The 19,213-nt window shown below is 43.2% G+C and overlaps 3 protein-coding genes across 4 annotated transcripts; all 3 read left to right on the top strand.

Annotated features, from left to right (window-relative positions):
* LOC310747165 (olfactory receptor 5AR1-like) lies at positions 1–954 on the top strand (the record flags this gene model as incomplete). The annotated part of the gene is made up of 1 exon (XM_083581519.1): positions 1–954. The coding sequence occupies one exon, from the start codon at positions 1–3 to the stop codon at positions 952–954; it is 954 nt and encodes a 317-aa protein (XP_083437645.1).
* Positions 955–8,387: 7,433 nt separating this feature from the next.
* On the top strand, positions 8,388–9,805 carry LOC310768654 (olfactory receptor 5I1-like). Of its 2 annotated transcripts, none has more exons than XM_083627229.1 (2): positions 8,388–8,566; positions 8,754–9,805. In XM_083627229.1, the coding sequence occupies exons 1-2, from the start codon at positions 8,519–8,521 to the stop codon at positions 9,762–9,764; spliced, it is 1,059 nt and encodes a 352-aa protein (XP_083483355.1). In that variant the 5' UTR covers positions 8,388–8,518; the 3' UTR covers positions 9,765–9,805. The 2 variants fall into 2 exon arrangements, with proteins under 2 accessions (XP_083483355.1, XP_083483356.1); XM_083627230.1 differs by having other exon boundaries at positions 8,439–8,566; positions 8,692–9,805.
* A 5,508-nt stretch (positions 9,806–15,313) lies between these two features.
* Positions 15,314–16,285, top strand: LOC310747155 (olfactory receptor 5AR1-like; the record flags this gene model as incomplete). Its single annotated transcript, XM_083581508.1, has 1 exon — positions 15,314–16,285. The coding sequence occupies one exon, from the start codon at positions 15,314–15,316 to the stop codon at positions 16,283–16,285; it is 972 nt and encodes a 323-aa protein (XP_083437634.1).
* Between the last annotated feature and the right edge of the window lie 2,928 nt (positions 16,286–19,213).

The following is a 19,213-nucleotide window of genomic DNA, read 5'->3' as shown; positions in this document are numbered from 1 at the left end:
ATGGATAGCAAAAACCATACAAAGGTAAATGAGTTTGTCCTCTTGGGATTAGTGAACAGTCGTGAACTGAAACCACTCTGCTTTATTGTGATATTACTTATGTATTTAGTCACCCTGGCCGGGAATGTTGGGATGATCTTCCTTATCAGGATCGACCCTCAACTCCAGAAACCAATGTATTTCTTCCTCAGCCATTTGTCCTTCCTAGATTTTGGATATTCCTCAGCCATTGCCCCTAAAATGCTGGAGAATTTTTTAGCAGGGAAGAAAACCATTTCCTACAAAGGCTGCGCTGTGCAGATGTATTTTTTCGTCTTCTGCGCAAGCACCGAGTGCATCCTCCTGGCAGCAATGGCATATGACCGGTATGTGGCTATCTGCAATCCTCTGCTGTATATGGCTACTATGTCTCCCAATATGTGTTCTCTGATGGTGGCTGGATCCTACCTGCTTGGCTTCATGAATGCAATGACCCAAACGATTTCCACTTTCATGCTATCTTTTTGTGGCTCTGTCATCAACCATTTCTTCTGTGATGTTCCCCCGCTATTGGCGCTTTCCTGCACTGACACAAGCATCCATGAAATGGTTCTCTTTGTATTTGCCACAGTCCTGGGCATATTCACTTCAGTGGAAATTGTGGTGTCATACGCCTTCATCCTTTCTGCAATCCTGCGAATCCACTCGACAGAGGGGAAGCAAAAGGCTTTTTCAACATGCGCCTCACACTTGGTGGCTGTCATTGTCTTCTATGGAACGACGATCTTCATGTATCTGCGGCCAAGTTCTAGCTATGCCATGGACCAGGACAAATGGGTTTCTGTCTTCTACACTGTGGTGATTCCCATGCTTAACCCCTTGATCTACAGCCTGAGAAATAAGGAAGTGAAAAATGCCTTGAGAAGATTTCAAACACTGAAATTATCTTTCAGGTGGAGCATGAGAAGCTTATAAATACTAAACTCTGACAATTTTATTGAAGTGTGTGATCTAATGCACTGTTGAGAGTGTTTAAGAAATTGGGGGGATAGAAATAAGTAGTGCTAAATGCAGTGGCTTGTATGCAGGATTGTACCCAAAACAATCGTTTGAATAAATTAACCTAGACAAAAATTACTATGTAGTACACTGTAGAATAAGTTATGATTCTGCAACTTCTGTAAAGATACGCATGACATGAAGAACTGGTCACCCTTGATTGCTTGAGCATCTGGGATTCATGAAGGAATGATTGCTAGAGACCTAACACACACAAAGGACACTGTCCTGACCAGCTGAAAATCTAGGTCTTACTTAATGGTTTTCATTTTTAGTGTCATGAGATTATAAAATCCAATAAAATGGCTTTAAAAATAAAAATCTGGTTCTTTCTGAACTCAAATATGACATGAATAAATCTAGGTTTGCCTTTCATAATTTCTTTTAGGAAAATATATTTTAAAATATTTCCAAAACCTGAACATTTGGGGAAAGACAGAGAAAAGCTCCCAACCTTACACATCATTATTTAGGGAAGTTTTTAATGCTTGATGTTTTTTCATGTTTTTAATATTCTATTGGGAGTCACCCAGAGTGGCTGGGGAAACCCAGCCAGTTGGGCAGGGTATAAATAAATTAGTGGTAGTAGTACAGTAGTAGTAGTATCTGTATCTGAAAGTCAGCCTTATCCTTAAAGCAATATTTAGTGGGTGTGTTTTGGTTTTTTATTTATTAATGTTTATTGGTTTAAATTCAACACATACACACAAAGAACATTTAGGGGAAAAGCAAAGAGGAAAACAAAAATAAAACAGACAAAGAAATAACAGCAGCAATACTTGGTTAGAGGTTGGCTAGTCAGAAAATCTGACTTATCTGATCTCTTTCTGATTGGCTGAAGGATTCAAAGAATGGTCCGCTGTGCTTCCTTCTCACCACTTCTCCTTTAAGCAAGTTCAGTGGTGGACCATCCAAAATACATCTTGATTGCTAGTAGACAAAATAGCTTCTGGGTGCAATGCCAGTCCCACAAGCAAGGGTTGAGGGAGCGCAGCATTGGGCTTTGGTTATTTGCTCTACACACTGCAATATACAGGGTGGGACAAATCTCTAGTCCAGCACATTCAACAAAAATAATGAGGGGTGCTCAAATGGAGCAATTTAACTTGAGTATTGAGGCTGAGGTGAACTCCACTGCATAGAAGGTAAAGGTAAAGGGACCCCTGCCCATTAGGTCCAGTCACAGACGACTCTGGGGTTGCAGCACTCATCTCGCTTTACTGGCCGAGAAAGCCGGCATACAGCTTCCGGGTCATGTGGCCAGCATGACTAAGCTGCTTCTGGAGAACCAGAGCAGCACACAGAAACGCTGTTTACCTTCCCACCAGAGCGGTACCTATTTATCTACTTGCACTTTGATGTGCTTTCGAACTGCTAGGTTGGCAGGAACTGGGACCAAGCAACGGGAGCTCACCCCGTCATGGGGATTCGAACCGCCAACCTTCTGATCAGCAAGCCCTAGGCTCTGTGGTTTAACCCACAGCGCCACCCGCCTCCAAAAACAAGCACAGACCTCACCCAGCCATCAGAAGGGTGGAACATACTATCATCCTGCAGAGTGTTGTCACACCCTTGGGGTGCTGTCCAATGAAGAAGTTCCATTGGCTCAAAGATTTCCATTGGCACTATAGAATTTTTTCTCCCTCTTCTCTCCCTGCATACCCTTTTACTTCCTTCAAATCTGCTCCAGAGGGCTGGAGAACCCCCAGAGCTTATTTAGGGGATGGACATGGGAAGTGGAGAGAGAAGTTAAGTTCCATTGCACAGCCAGAAGCCTTTGCAATAACAGAACTATTTTGTTGGTTGCCATCCTTTGATCTGGAACTGGCAGCAAGGAACACTGCATTTATCCAAATCATGGACTCAGGTCAAAATTGGCTTTATTGTACTATTTGCTGCTATGTTGGAATACATGACCTGATATGAAATTACTAGTGCGCTCAGCGTCGGGTTGGAGTTTGAGCTCTGAGCTGCTCGAGACAGACTCGGCACCTGGAGAGGTGAAGCAGGAGCAACAGGAGGCATAAGTTGCCCCTACTCGGGTGGATTTCCCGGGAGCAGAGGCTCAGCAGCTCAAAAAGGGGTTTCCCCACACTAGAACTGGACTTTAAGACACTTTAAAAATAAGAAATTTAGGAGAGAACCTCAGTGCAAGGGAGCAAGACTGCCCTCCGGTGCCTTCAACTCCAGACCCCATGAGCTAGTGCTGGACACTCCAGTAAGATATTGACACAAATTCAAGGAACATTCCCCCACCCATGTATACAGTGAGAAAGGGGTTATTTAAGCCCCAACAATACATCAGAAACAAAAAAGGGGGGAAACTAACAAACAGATAATGGCAAATAGGAATGGCAGGAAGAGCTACACAGTGGCCACTAGTGGAAGAAGAAGACATAACAGCCAAGAGACATAATACTCAAGAATAGTAGGAAGAGCGCCACAGCGGCCACTAGTGGAAGGAAAAGATATAACAGCCAAGAGGAAAAGTATATAGCCATACCCGCAACGCCAATACTTGCTTAGAGGAACTTTAAAGCATAAACATCAGATACAAATAAAGGGAAAAATTAAAATTCCAAATATATCCAGCATAAAGATAAAATTAATTACCCATAAAAATTAGATCCAATTAAACTTCCCACAGGGGAGCTCCCAATAGTTTTAATCTTTGGAGACTATATAGAATCCAAGCCAGAGAAGCGGAATCGAAAGACAATTGAACTCAATCTCAAAATTACCAGCCATCCAAAAATATCCAAATACCCAAATGGGTTCAAAGAGAACGCAATCAACAAATGGCCAAACTTTAATTGCCAGCCAAGCAAGGAGAACTTCAGTGGCAGAAGGTGAAGCAAGTATGGATGTAAAGGATTTGATTATTGCCATGCAGAAAGACTTAGGCGACAGAATAAACTCAGTAGACGGAAACATAAAATCACTGGAAGAGAAAGTAGTAACTATGGGCAATAAAACTGAAAAAAACCTCAGCTCTTATAATGGACCTTACACATCAAATGAACCAATTGACAACGAAGAATAAAGAAATTGATAAGACAGTGCAAGAAGTGAAGGCAAAGACATTGAAGCAAGAAGAAATAACCAAAAAGATGGGGGCTGAGCAAAAAGAACTGAAAAAAATCCAAGACAAAAACAAGGGGGAAATAGAGGACCTAAGGAAGATGCAAGAGGAGATTTGGGATGAATTGGCGGTCCTTGTCTTGAGACAAAAAGAAATGATTCTCCGTCTGAGAGGAATACCAGAGAGCCAGGATGAGGACATTTCGACAAAATTATTAAAAGTCCTGGCAGACTGGTTGAGGCTCCAGGAGGAGGACTTATCACTAGATATTGATAAAATTTTCAGGATAAAACTACATAAATCTAAAACCAAAAAAGGACCAGGAGACTGCCTGGTCTTGAACTCAAGACTTCTCAAAGAAAAAATATTATTGAAAAGTAGAAGTAATGCCTTATGTATAGATGACAAAGTCATAGAAATAATGAAAGAGGTCCCGACCCACCTCCTGAAGAAAAGGGAAAACTACAAACCCCTGACAAGTGCTCTAAAGAAAAACAAAATTTTATTTAGATGGGAATTCCACAAAGGGTTAACTTTTACCTATAAAGGAAGACGCAAGACCTTCAGATTGGCAGACGAAGCAGACTCTTTTCGTAAAAAAAACTGGAAAGACTTGTGGGGGAGAAACCACAAGAAACCGAAGAAGCAAGATTGTAACAGAACTGGAAAATAGGACTTTATTTTTAAACTTTAATTTTGAAAAGGTGACGTATGAACATTAAGACTTTATGGTACTAAAGTGCATTTCTTGGAACGTAAATGGGTTAAACAGTAAACTTAAAAGGGTTAAAATAAATCATGTATTAAAGAGGAAAAAATGGGATATCATATGCCTACAAGAGACCCATATCTCCAAAAGTCATACAAGGGTCTTACAGAATAGAAACCTGGGGCTAGAGTTTATTGCATCAGGAACAGAGAGAAAGGGGGTGTTGTGATTTATGTTAAAGCAAGCCTAGACCCCCAATTACTTTTTGTGGCTGAAGAAGGTAGAACTGTAGGAGTGTGGATTACTATAGAAGGGGGGGAAATAATCATAGTGGGCATATATGCCCTGAACAATAATAAATCAGAGTTTTTTAAGGAGCTAGGAAAGAAGTTATGGAACTATATTGGGGAGAATATTGTTCTTATGGGAGATTGGATTGGAGTGGTCTCGATTGAATGGGATAGAACTTTTAGAGGGAAACTTACCAATGAAGGTAAACTACCGCTCTCCTTTTTCCAGATGGTGGACAATTTTGACCTCTATGACTGATGGAGAATTAAACACCCTAATGGGAAAGATATTACACACTTCTTGGAAGCTAAAAAATCAGGGAGGAGGTTAGATGCTATTTGGATTTCTAAAGGGCTGACCCTCTTCTTAGAAAAAGCAAAAATTCTGGGAAGGACTATATCAGATCATAATCCAGTAACAATACATATGGAAATTAAAAAGCAAACAAAGGGAAGTGGAGGATGAATGATGAGATATGGAGAGATGAACAATGGGTGACACATGCAAAAAAACAAGTTAGCGGAATTTTTCAAGATAAATGGAAAACAAAATACAGATATAAATGTAGTTTGGGACGCAAGTAAAGCGTACATGAGGGGTCTTGGAATACAACAAATTGCTAGGCTGAAGAAGAAAAAAGACAATAACAATCACGAGCTAACTAAACAGATAAGAATTAATGAAAAAGAATTGACCAAAAATCCAAAAAGTCATGAAATATTACAAAAAATAAAGATATTGCAATTCCATATCTCTAGTATATTAAATAAGGAAGTAGAAAATAAAATAAAATGGGCAAAACAAAGGTACCGTATTTTATGCTCTATAGGACGCACTTTTTCCCCTCCAAAAATGAAGGGGGAATGTGTGTGCGTCCTATGGAGCGAATGCAGGCTTTCGCTGAAGCCTGGAGAGCGAGAAGGGTCGGTGCGCACCAACCCCTCTCGCTCTCCAGGCTTCAGGAAGCTATCCGCAAGCCTTGGGAGCCTGGCGGGAGTTCCCGCCGGGCTCCCAAGACTTGCGGATAGCAGCCTGCTTCCCAAAGCCCGGGGAGCGCTTTGCAGCGCACCCAGGGCTTCGGGCAGATATCTGCAGCATGAATCAGGACCCGAACTTCAAAAGCTAGGCCACGCTCTAATCAGCAGGTATAACGCAATGCAACAGAAGTGGCAGAAAAGTATGTGTGAGCATATTTACAAGCAGTTTATTCAGCATGCATCAGGACAAAAGGAAAACATGTCCGATCTCCTTCATGTCCAAAGCAAGACAGCAAAAGCAAAAGCTAGCTATACACAAAATGGAAGTTCCCAGCAAGCTGTGCTGGAGTGTAAACAGACAGGTGACATACAACAATTCCACACGTCTGTTCTTAAGGTGGAACGGAATATTCCCACAGGCACGCCAAGCCCCCAGGATGCGTGCCACGCCCCTACGGGTGGAGCGCCATGCCCCCTGGACACCACGCCCCCAAGACACACACCAGCCCCGCCCCTGCCTGCTCTCCGCAATGCCAGAGCATGAAGCTCCGCCACCGCCAGAAGTTTGGCTGTTGCATCCCGTTGACCTCTCATACCTGCACCCAGGACCTAAGAGAGGGTGAGAGGGAGAAACATGTTTCTCTAGTCCTGCTCAAAGCATTCCCCTCATTAGATTAGCATCCCAAAAGTAGAGAAGAGAAGGGTTCCACCTGCTGATCCCACCTCTGCCTTTGCATCCCCATCAGCTGCATCCCTTGTTGTCCCTCTACAGAGGACTATCTGATTTCCATGCATAGACTGTGATGTGGAACCCAGTGCAAACAGAAATCCACATCACAGGATGAGCATACACCTATAAGGCAGGCTCTCTGCTACAGACATGGTCCATAATGCCTCGAAGCAGAGCCTATGGATAATATTTACTCTACTCTTCATCCAAAATCAAAGGTTCCCACAGCAGCTCACAGATATCAATAATGCAATCTAAAAAGGGATAACACGAAGGAAGAGGGTTTGAGAAGAATGGGGCGGGGGGACAAACTCAGCACTAGTTTTTAATTGCAGCATTCTTGGAACAACCTGCTGGAAAGGAATGAGCTCAGGAAGCTGAAAGTCACTGATCCCTCTGCTGAGCTTATAGAGAGCTTCTACAATTCCATCTCTCCCCCTGCTGTAGCTTAATGGAAAGGAAGCAGCAGTCTGACTGGGGGAAGGGGGCAGCTGTTTAATAGTCCCACTTCAGAACCTTCTGAATAGCCTCATGGCAAGCAGGAGAGCTTGACTGTAAGGGGTAGTTGAGCATATGTGCGGCAAGGAATGCTTGCTTTGTATCAGCAAGTCCAGAGACTATTGATTGATTGTCACAATTAAGCATGGGATCTCAACTGTAAAAATTGGAGCTTAAAACAGATTTCATTGTATGATTCATAAGAAGCACTTCATTATCTTTAAAATAACTCTGCAAAATGCACAAAACTGTCAGGGTTTAATTACCATGCTCTGCAGACAATACTCCTGAGGTCTTATAGTGCCATATCCTTCAGAGGTTATGCCCCAAGGGCTCGAAAAAGGAGCATATATAGCATTTTTTCCAGCTTAGGAGCAAATTGTGAATTCAGAGAAGGAAAATAACAGAGCCAAAGGTATGTTGAATGGGTCTGCATTTTTGTTCAGAAAACTAACTATCACAATTTTATTTTTCAGCATTAATTAACTAATATTGAGGCCCTTTGTGGCAACAGCAACAGAACCTATGCACCATCTGATGACTAACTGAATTTCATGGAACAATCTGTAAGATTACATTTGTATACATTTTTGCCCATCTGCTGGGTGTTAGGTACCATTTATATAGCATTTTCATATAACTCTCTCTTTAAACCATAACATGCTGTAAATTTTAAATCTGTGTTCCACAGTCATTCCCATGCTTCCATTTCTATATTATGACCAGCATATTTGTATGTTTTTTAGATTCGAGAAACATAGCCTCTGTGCATACACAGAGTCCTGTCCTTAAGGTGGAGTGGATGTGTGCAGATACCTTGGGAGTACTGAGTGAGTTCTTTTTGTTGAAACTAGGAAAGATTCCTTTCACAACCATCCATCCACATCCTGGATGGCTTCTTCATCCAGGCAAAAAGGTTACTCTTTAACCAGGCCTTTGGCTGATTAACATCCAATGCCATTTTAAAATGTGTTCAGGAGGGAGGGGTTACTGGGTTGGTTTTTGTTTTCGTTATGTATTTTGATATTGTGATTTTATGTTGTAAACACCCTGAGACCTGCACATGCAGGGCAGTATACAAATTTGTTTGTTTGTTTAGAATCCTGACAAAAGCCGAGACATTCAGCATCAAATAAGGAGGGGGGTGGAGTTCCTTCCCCAGCTGTGTGCTAGTTAGCAGAAGACAACAACAGATGAAAGGAAAGGAGAGAAACAATGGCCCATATCGTTTCCTGATACAGGTCGGTGACTATAACTGATTTCCATCCTCTGAACATTTGTTCCCATGACCACCTAACACTGCTACTTTCTAATTATACGGTGCTGCCCATTTGAAATTGACACCTTCCTTTCTTTATTGTCATAGCTGCTGACCTACTTTTGTGGTGCCTGCTTTACTGAAAAGCCTGTTGCCTTTCTTTCCCTAAGCACACTGAGTTCTGCAGTCCAGCTTCTACCTCCTTCCAGTACCTAACGTATTGCAAAGAGATGTCAGATGGTAATGAAACCACAGTGACCCACTTTGTCCTCTTGGGCTTTGCCAGCAGCCCAGCTATTCAAGTCGTCCTCTTCATGGTATTCCTGATGCTCTACAGCTTGGTTCTGCTGGGAAACATTGGGCTGATGGTTCTGATCAGAACCAGCCCCCAGCTCCAGTCCCCTATGTACTTCTTCCTTAGCAATTTGTCATTGGTCGATCTCTGCTATTGCTCTGTGATTGTCCCAAAGATGCTCGTCAATTTCTTGGTAACGAAAAAGGGTATTTCTTATGCTGGCTGCGGACTGCAGTTTTATTTCTTCTGCACTTTTGCTGACACTGAGTCTTTCATCCTCGCTACTATGGCATATGATCGGTACGTAGCCATCTGTAACCCACTTCTTTATACTGTCATCATGTCACCAAGGCTCTGCTTCCTGCTGGTTGCCCTCTCTTACCTTGGTGGTACATTGAGTGCCCTGGTCCACACCTGCTTTGCCTTCAGACTCTCCTTCTGTGGCCCAAATGTCATCAACCACTTCTTCTGTGACCTCCCATTGCTTCTGAAGCTGTCGTGCTCAGACACCTCCCTCAATGAGCTCCTGCTCTACACATATGGGAGCTCAGTGGAAATCATGTCCTCCATCATCATCATCATCTCCTACGTCCTCATTGTCATCTCGGTCCTGAAGATGCACTCCGCTACGGCAAGAAGCAAAACGTTCTCCACCTGTGCCTCTCACTTGACCTCTGTCATCATCTATGAAGGAACACTCCTCTTCATCTATTCCCGCCCCAGCTCCTGGTACTCACCCACCTCTGACAAATATATCTCTGTCTTCTACACCATTGTTATCCCTGTACTGAACCCCTTAATCTACAGTCTGAGGAACAAAGATGTGAAGAATGCCCTCCGGAGAACAATAGTCACTAAAGTCTTTGTTCGAGAGTCTCATAACTGAGAGACCGTTGAAAGAAGAATCATAGAAATTTATTTATTTATTTATTTATTTATTTATTTATTTATTTGTGTGGAGCAATTGTTCCTTGTTTCTGGAATGGCTTTTTCCCAGTCAGTTCTAACAATACAGTCCATAAAATCTAAAAGACAGGACACAAAAAGGGAATGGGACAGTGCAGTGCAGTGCGGGAACAAATTCAGACACCAACTGTGGACCCAGGCGCAGGGACCATGTGGCCAATGGAGCCTAAAGAGAGGGAAACAATAAGGCACGAGACAACTGGTATTGGGTTCGAAGTGGCCACAACTTTATTGATTGCAAATCAAAACTTGATTAAGTAGGTTTTGGAAAAGGCATCAGATATGTATCCTGAATCAGCCACCCAGCCTTCTGGTTTATTATTTTCAGTTGGGTTAACTCTAGGTTAAGAGTCACCCTATGACAGACATAAAATCAGATCAATCCCTCCAGGACTGCCATTTTGGATGTGTGCTATAGCCCATGGTCCCTCATCTGGGCTCCTGGACAAAGCACACCTTCCTGAATCCCTTTAGTGGGACACTGTCAGGGGCTTGTTGGATGCAGAGGAATAGCGGGAGGAACCAGCTGGGGAACCCCAAGAGGGAAAGGCTCAGAGCCCAGGCAGACCCTCCAAGTGTCCCTATTTTCCAGGGACATCCCTGACTTAGAAAAGCCGTCCCAGTTTCTGATTTGATCCCAGAATGCCCCACTTTTCCTTAGGATGTCCCTATTTTCATTGGAGAAATGTTGGAGGGTATGGAGTTATCAGGCCATTTGAAGGCAATCCTGTATAGTTTTTTAATGTTTAATGTTTTTAATGTTTTAATATATGTTGGAAGCTGCCCAAAGTGGCTGGGGCGACCCAGTAGTATGTGTGGGGTATAAATAGTAAAATTATCATTGTGGAATGGGAATGAGAAATGTTGGAGGGTATACCCAGGATGTGGTGGTGGGATGACAATGAGTGGTCAGAGGGAGAAGACTGAAAGGAGGAGGTGTCAGAAGCTGAAGATGTAACAGGAGTTAGTGAGCTGGGAGAGTCTGTGACAGAGGAGTCCAGAAGTAGAAGCAGGAGAGTGGGATGAGGGACTCCAAGAGGCAGAGATGAGTCAGGCTGGTGAAGAAACATGGGTGTCTACCCCCTCCTGCTGTGACACGCTCCCCTTCCCTCCCCTTCCGGTCTCCAAGGACCAAGAGAGGCAAGACAGACATGCAGGTACAATCTCAGATTGCTTGGATGAAACCCTGGTGTAATCATCTCAGGCAGGCAAGCAAGCTCCAATAAGAATTCATGAGTCTCTGGCAGTTTTATGTACATTTATTTACATCCAGAAAGTGGCTCCAAGTCTTCTGCCATTAGCTACGAGTTGGTCACCCCCTTCCTGCTATCAAACGAAGATCCTTCTAAAAGCTACCTGTTTCCTGGATGCATAGCAACCCCCTCAGTGTCATCTATCTCCTCCCCTCCCTCTGCCTATGAGCCTTCCGAGCCTGGGAACTCTTGGTGAAAGGGGGGGCCGAACTAGCCCACTCCTGCTCTGACTGTGGCTGCAATTCCTCATCTCCAGAGTCAGACTCTGTCTCCCTCTGCATCCCTTCATCTCCAGAATCTGACCCTTCCCAGGCATTCGATTCAGCCACATCCCTAACACCTGGAGACAAGAGGACTTAGGCAGCTGTAGGAAGTCAGGTAGCTTCAGTCTCCCCAACTGCCTCATAGGAGTGTTGTAAACAAAATCTGCCCTTATTCCCTTATGGGGTACACAAGAGCCCTACGTAGGTTCCCTATTGGTAGGAGAAAATAACAGAGGCCAACCAGAGAATATTGTGAAGCAAAGCAGCTAGTACGCCTGATCTTTATTAAAGCTGTTGCAACAGGGTGCTCCCCTCACACGGAGGAGGAGGAGTACCCAGAACAAAGGTGTGCCCGCCCTTATATAGGCATTTTGAAATTCCCTGCCCTGGAGCTCCAGACCACCCCTCCATACATCATACATACATCACAGAAGGGGTGTAGCCCAAGACCACCCCCCACAAACATCATACCTACATCACAGAAAAGGGGGTCTACAACAAACATTTGAATGTTGTTGTTTTTCCTGTCTGGCAGGTTATCTGATAATGCCTTATCTGATTGCCTTTTCTGGTAGTCTGGCCATTCCTTTGAGATGGTAATTACTTAATTCCTGAGACAATGGGAAGGTTCCCTCACCCCCTCTCTCCTTGCAGAGAAACATTTGGTCAGTTTGGGAATCAAAATGGTTTCAGGACTGTCTTCCTACGCTGCTTCAGATATGTGGTTTATATATTTATGTACGTGTTTGCTGGTATTATGTACTGAGTTGAATAGGATCCAAAATACAGCAGTCTGATTGGTCCTAGAACAATTGGATTCAGAATGCAGCAGTCTGATTGGTCCACAGGAGCCACCTAATCCAGCTCCAGGTGGAAGTGAATCCGCAACCTGATTGGCCTACAGGAGAATCCTGGAATTAGCCAATCAGGTGGGGCCCATTGTGTAAATAATGTATATAAAGCAGATATTGTGGGGGAACTTCCATTCCTCCTCACCACTATGAGCTGAATAAAAAGCATGAAATCCACTCTCGACTCCGAGTATATTTCACTGGCGACAAAGGTGGGATCCCGCTGAGATGACCGCCACACACAGCACCACAGTACCGACACCTGCCACACCGCTGCCTCACACCGTGTATCCATGCTTCAGCTCCGGGCCCCAAGGAACTCAGAATGGCAACCAACAGCAGCTTCTTGCCATTCAACCCAACGTCAGGAGACTGGGAAGCATATGCCTCCCGTTTCACCTTCCTCCTAGAAACCAAAGGGATCACCAACGAAGAAGACGCCAAAAAGAGGGCGATATTCTTCAGCGTCTGTGGAGAGGAGACGTTCAAAATCACCCGGGCTCTCCTTGCGCCTGAAGACATCACTACTGTTCCTTACAAAACAATAATGGAACGGCGGAAGGGGCACTTCTCGCCGCAGCCCTCGGTGCTGGCTCATCAAAATGCCTTCTACGCAAAGTGGCAAGCCCCTGGAGAAGCCATAACTGGGTTCGTGACATCCCTCTGCCAAGCCCCCCGTTCTGCAACTTCTCAGAGTTGGAGAACATGCCTCATGACCACTTCATCGGGGGCCTGAAGGATGAGAAGCTGCAACGATGCCTCTATGCCAAGAAGGACCTAACGTTCAAGGTCGCTCTGGAGGAGGCCCTAGCAACTGAAGCTGCCGAGAGGTCAACGCAAGAGGCATGGCCGAGCCTGCCGCCCCAACTGAGGGTCCACCACATCTGCAAAAACAGAGACACTGAGATAACGTATGTTGGGTTGAAATAAACGACAGACGAGTAGCAAGTGTCATGTGGGAGGCATCTCTCGAGCATGTCTCGGGGAGTCCCTTTTATTGAATATTACAGCATTGCCACATATGTGCTTATTGCTGATTGGTTAACACAAGTACAAAGCAAAGGTTGCATATAGGCATTAATCACCAATAGATTAAAGGCTGGGAAAGGGAGCACAGAACTAGACAGGCATGAAAACCTCCTAATTAAATTATAACTAGTGATTGATATAGCAAGACTTAAACAATTACGTTCCGATAGATGTGGTCAACTATGCATTAAGAACAGGTCAGAGTATAATGTTTTCATGAACTCAATGTGAACTGAACATTCTAGGGTGATGAGGGAATGTCTTAGCATTAGAACGGTTTGTGCAGAATCATGTGCAGAAGCAAATCTTAGAAGCAAAACTTCCCATCATGCCACAGTCATGTGCAGAAGCAAAGCTTCCCTTCAAACGTGTGCAGATAGATAGATAGATAGATAGATAGAAAGATAGATAGATGATAGATAGATAGATAGATAGATAGATAGATAGATAGATGATATAGATAGATAGGTGATAGATAGATAGATAGATATAGATAGATGATAGATAGATAGATAGATAGATAGATAGATAGATAGATAGATAGATAGATAGATGATAGATAGATAGATAGATAGATGATAGATAGATGATAGACAGATGATAGATAGATTAGATAGATAGATGATAGATAGATAGATAGATAGATAGATAGATAGATAGATGATAGATAGATGATAGATAGATAGATAGATGATAGATATAGATAGATAGATAGAGATAGATAGATAGATATACACATATAGATATTCATGAATATAACATGCAAATCTTGTTGCCAATGCAAGAGGCATCTCAACCACCATCTTAAAACACCACAGTAGTGTGTGTGTGTGTTTGTGTGTGTGTGTGTGTGTGTGTGTGTGTGTTTGTTTGTTTGTTTGCCCAAGTATCAGTACTTAGGTTCATGATGTGATATCTTCACAAAGGAAATGATCGTCAGAGGGCTGTGAAGCACAAAGAGGACAAACAGAACAAATTTGCTGCTGCTGGGTCCTACATGGTCCAACTGGATTTGATGAGGAAGCAAACAAAGTACAATTTGCCATCATGGACTGAAAGAGAGTGCACGCCTTAGTATTTTGGCAGAATCCACGAGCCTTGCCATTGAGTGGTGGTGAGGCCTCACTATCATTGACAAGAAGAATCCAGACCAGGGTGTAGAAGTTATAGTAGACCTAGATAGTTGAAACTGACTATACAAAAATCAGAAGGGAAGTTTTAGAGGTTTCTTGCATTCAAGCAGCCAATTAAAATGTAATTATTACTCAAAACAACCACAGATATCTGGGGTATTCAGTAGCATCAGGGATGATGTCCCAGGTGCTAGCAACTAGCATTTAAGGTCTCTCCCCCTACTCACTTTCTGAAAGCAGAGAAACCTCCCAGTCTGCATCTCAGGTAAGTTCACTAAATCAGAAAGAGATATTTAGTGCATGGTTCTGCTATAGCATCACCAGACCTCTGGTAAAGGGGCTAAAGCCCTGAATCTGTCCTCCATTGACACTGTTCTTCAAAAGAAAAAAAAACTCTCTTGCGGACACACTTGAAGAGCCCCACACTCCCATGGACGAAGATGATAGCAAAGGTAGGTGGAACAAAAGACAACTGTTGGGATTGAAAATTGGCCACAACTTTGTACATTAAAGATATAGATAGGATTGTCATATGGATGGGATTCTGGCGTGGGCAGCTTGGGCTCGGCAGTGGCTGAGGGATTCTTTGGCAATTGCCCTTAAAAAAGCTCAAGAACTTTTTGTGTCTGGATTTTTACCTCTTCAAATATGGCAAACTTTAGGTAGGTTTTGCTCCGGCTTTGCGGGTGTATATACATTAGCCTCCCAAAGGAAGGCTGAAACAGGGATGTGCCAGGGATGTGGACCACCGCTAGTGCTGTGTTAAACTAGTGCAGTGAGCTTGTGATGGCCATTATCTTGAATCCAGGACTGCTGTTGTTTCTAAACAAAAAGGAAGTTGGATGGAGCGGTCAAAAACGCAAATCTTCTTTCTTCCCTTCTCAAGGAAAAGTCAGGGAAAAGAACAGAATCATCCTGAACCCAGCACTGATTGGGGGAAATGATGGATCAAGGAAATAATTCTGTCATAACAGAATTCATTCTTCTGGGATTCACAGATGATACAAAAATGCAGCTCCCTCTTTTTATGCTTTTCCTACTGATTTATGTCGTCACTGTAATCTGGAATGTGGGGATGATTGTCTTAATTTGCGCTGAGCCTCAGCTTCACAACCCCATGTATTTTTTCCTGGGCAACCTCTCTTTTGCTGACCTCTGCTACTCCTCAGCCATTGCTCCCAAAATGCTGGCTGACCTCTTAGTTGAGACCAAAAGGATTTCATTCAATGCCTGTGCTATACAGCTATATATACTTTCCTTTTTTGTAGATGTTGATTGCCTTTTGCTGGCTTTGATGGCCTATGACAGGTACATGGCCATCTGCAATCCCCTTCACTATTCAGTCCTTATGTCCAAAAGAGTCTGCGGACGCTTGATGGCTATGGCTTACTTCATAGGCATTGTGGATGCAATGATACACACTTGCTGTACATTCCAACTACCATTCTGCAAGTCGAATATCATCAATCATTTCTTCTGTGATGAGCCTGCTCTTCTATTGCTCTCTTGCTCTGACACATACAAAAATGAGCTCATGTTATTTGTCTTGTTTGGTTGTATTTTAGCCAGCAGCCTTGGCATGGTTCTTGTTTCCTACATCTACATCTTAGGCACAATCGTAAGAATGCGCTCTGCTGAAGGCAGACGCAAAGCCTTTTCTACCTGTGCCTCCCACCTTACAGCCGTTGGGATATTTCATGGGACAATACTCTTCATGTATTTTCGGCCCAGCTCCACTCTTTCCTTGGACCAAGACAAATGGGCTTCGGTGTTCTATACGGTAGTGATCCCCATGCTCAATCCTCTGATCTACAGTCTGAGGAACAAGGATGTGAAAGATGCCCTGACAAAAGCACTTGCTAGCTTCAGGCTTTTGGAAGGGAGTCTTAAGTTTTGCAAAGCTGTGTTCTGATGACCCCTGGTATTGATAAGTATCTTATCAGGGCTTTATCAGAGAGGATATCAGCACTGGAAGAGATACTTCCTCACATCTGACCACGGATGTTTTAGTATTTCAAGCAAAATGCATGGCCACCCAATGCCACTGGCCCCTCCCCACAGATTTGAACCTGCCCACCACCACTGCCACTGCCCCCTCATATTGTGCTGCCACCGCTGCCCCCTTGCCAGCACTGCCATAGTGCACCTCAGGCACAACAAGGAGGGTGTAGCAGCAGGAGCACAACCACAGAGGCCCAGGCACAGACAAGGAGGTAAACAGTGTGCTCCTCGGGCCCAGATCCACTGCCTGAGACAACAGCTTCACCTCACCTCATGAAGAGGCCAGACCTGTGCTTCCTGAAAAGACAACTTTCCTGCTACTTAAAAAAATGAGTAATCTTTCCTTTAAGCACCCCTTCTTTTGCTCTTCGGTTTAAGAATAATGCTTCATCTGTGTGGAGAACTGCAGTGGTGGGCCCATTTTCTTTGAAATGAATGTGCCGACCACTGCCAAACTTTCTGTGCTATATGTGGCTGCAAGAGGGCAGTGGGCAAGTCCCTGAGCACACTCAGTTCACCTAGAACAATTTTGAGGCCCAGCAAGCTTGGCCACCACTCACACTAAATGGTATGTTTGCTAAAACACTCCCCAGAATTTTCTACAGCAAGCAGTGGTTCCTTGACAGATAATGTGGAGACGTCTCCCAGAAGGCAGAAAGGAAAAACCACTGGCTGTACAAACCATACATTTTTTTAAAAATGCCCATATGTAACAGTTCATACATCAGCAAAATATGTGTGTCTCTTCTGTCTTCTTCGAACTATCTTGTTAGTATGTTGTAATCCAGCTATTTCCCCAGATCCTGTCTGTCCCCAGGGTTGAGCAGATTTGAATCACTTCATTTCACTGGGATAGACAGGCAAATGCTAAACTGTACCCTGTTGAAATGAGTCAATGAGACTTAAAAGGTTCTTAACTTTGGCTGGATTGCACTCTATTTTTTAAAGAGACATGCTTTTGCAGTTTGGTATATTTGATTTATTTATTTTTGCTCAATATTTGCATGCCATTTGATTGTAATAGAAGTTCAAAGCATTTTACAAAATATAGATCACTGCTGCTCCTTTGCTGTTTAATGGTGCCCCTAATCAGCCATCTCAAACTTGGGGTGGGGGTTTAAATTTCATACTTCAGGAGCCAAATGACTTCGGCTGACCATGTGACTCATTATATTCCAAGGGTTGAAAGAAGATAATAAAATAAAAATAAAAAAGCAAAACAAAAAACAAAAACCCAACAACCCAGAACCCTGTACATATTTGCTTTCTCACACCACCATGTCTCTGTGTACCTAAAACTAATCTATGCAAATGAACTGACAAAATAAAAGATGCCACTCTACTGTGTTTGTATTTTGATGGGTTTGTGTAGCTTTATCCTATATACTAATAGCAAACTCATTCTTCAAGTGTGAGTCCTTATGAAGTCAAAAGGACCACACCTACCAACAAGGCGGAGGTATCAGCAGCCTTAGGGAAAACCCAAAATTTTAAGATGCCAAAAGGAAATGTGGAGGAGGGAACAGCGCAAAGAAGACTGGGCATGATCACGGAATACTGACTGATTGTTGTGCAGGGGAAATGAAATCTTGGGGGAAATAAAATGGAGTATCCTGGGGAAAGGAATGTTGCCTGGCTGGCTGCAACACTGAGCACTCCATACTATTCAGACTGCAACATTTTGTTGCAGCTCATACTTGTTCTTCACTATTCAATATCTGGGAGAGGCTAACTAACTTTTGTATGATGTAGTTTGTCATAGTTCACAGTTCATAACAATAAAACAATGATCAGGGTGGCGCTGTGGTGTAAATCACTGAGCCTCTTGGTTTTGCCAATCAGAAGGTTGGCGGTTCAAATTCCTGCAATGGGGCAAGCTCCTGTTGCTTTGTCATAGCTCCTGCCAACCAAGCAGTCCAAAAGCATGCCAGTGCAAGTAAATAAATAGGTACCGCTGTGGCAGGAAGGTAAACAGTGTTTCCATGCACTCTGGCTTCCATCACGGTGTCCCATTGCGCCAGAAGCAGTTTAGTCATGAGGCCACATGACCTGGAAAGCTGTCTGTGGACAAATGCTGACTCCCTCGGCCTGAAAGTGAGATGAGTGCCACAACCCCATAGTCGCCTTTAACTGGACTTAACCGTCCAGGGGTCCTTTACAATGACCTTTTACAATGACTACTGCAATCGACACAAGATAATATCACCAAGATAATATCTGTAAACAAACAATAAACATCCATAAAAATGGCAAAAGTAGTTTATTTCAAAATTAGATTTTTTCTTAAACAATTGCAAACACAATAATAAAGAGTCCACTTGTAATATACCAGTGGTTCAGTGCTTGATGTCATTCCGGTAATCAGACATTTCATAACTAAAGAGCTTAGTCATCAAGCTGTCAAAATCAGTTGTAACAGAATTGCACTGAATTAACAAGTACTGTAGAATAAGGAAAATTAAAAATACGTTGAGAATGCATAATTAAGACATACCTTTGTAGTAAATAATATACAAGAGAAGACATTATGTAAACACTTAAAGCAGGAGTATATCTACAAGAATAAAAGTGAGACAATAACTAGTCTATTTGCACATCTATAGTTAATACCCCCAGTCCCACTAATACAAAAAATCTCTATAGAAACTTAACTATCCTCATCTGCATGTTTCCATTGGGAGGAGCAAAGAAGGAGGACAGTGTCCTTCAGTTTGTTAAACCTCCTTAGGAAACATGGGTGGGGCGGGGCTCTGCTAGGGGCACCACGGAAGATGGCCGACAATGCCATCTCTCCAGCTCACATGAGGTAATTAAGAGGCTGAGATGGGAGTAATCAGCC

The sequence above is a fragment of the Podarcis filfolensis genome, assembly GCF_964270895.1.
Source record: "Podarcis filfolensis genome assembly, chromosome: 1".
In the NCBI taxonomy this organism is placed as follows: Eukaryota; Metazoa; Chordata; class Lepidosauria; order Squamata; family Lacertidae; genus Podarcis; species Podarcis filfolensis.
Note: the sequence above shows the minus strand (reverse complement) of the source record. Positions and strands in the feature narration are given on the sequence as shown.

Bases quoted from the DNA above. Each gene is read 5' to 3' on its own strand.
- LOC310768654 (XM_083627229.1), top strand. From the start codon at position 8,519: ATGAAAGGAAAGGAGAGAAACAATGGCCCATATCGTTTCCTGATACAG. The intron at 8,567-8,753 runs GTCGGTGACTAT...TCTTTCCCTAAG, and splicing joins CATATCGTTTCCTGATACAG to CACACTGAGTTCTGCAGTCC.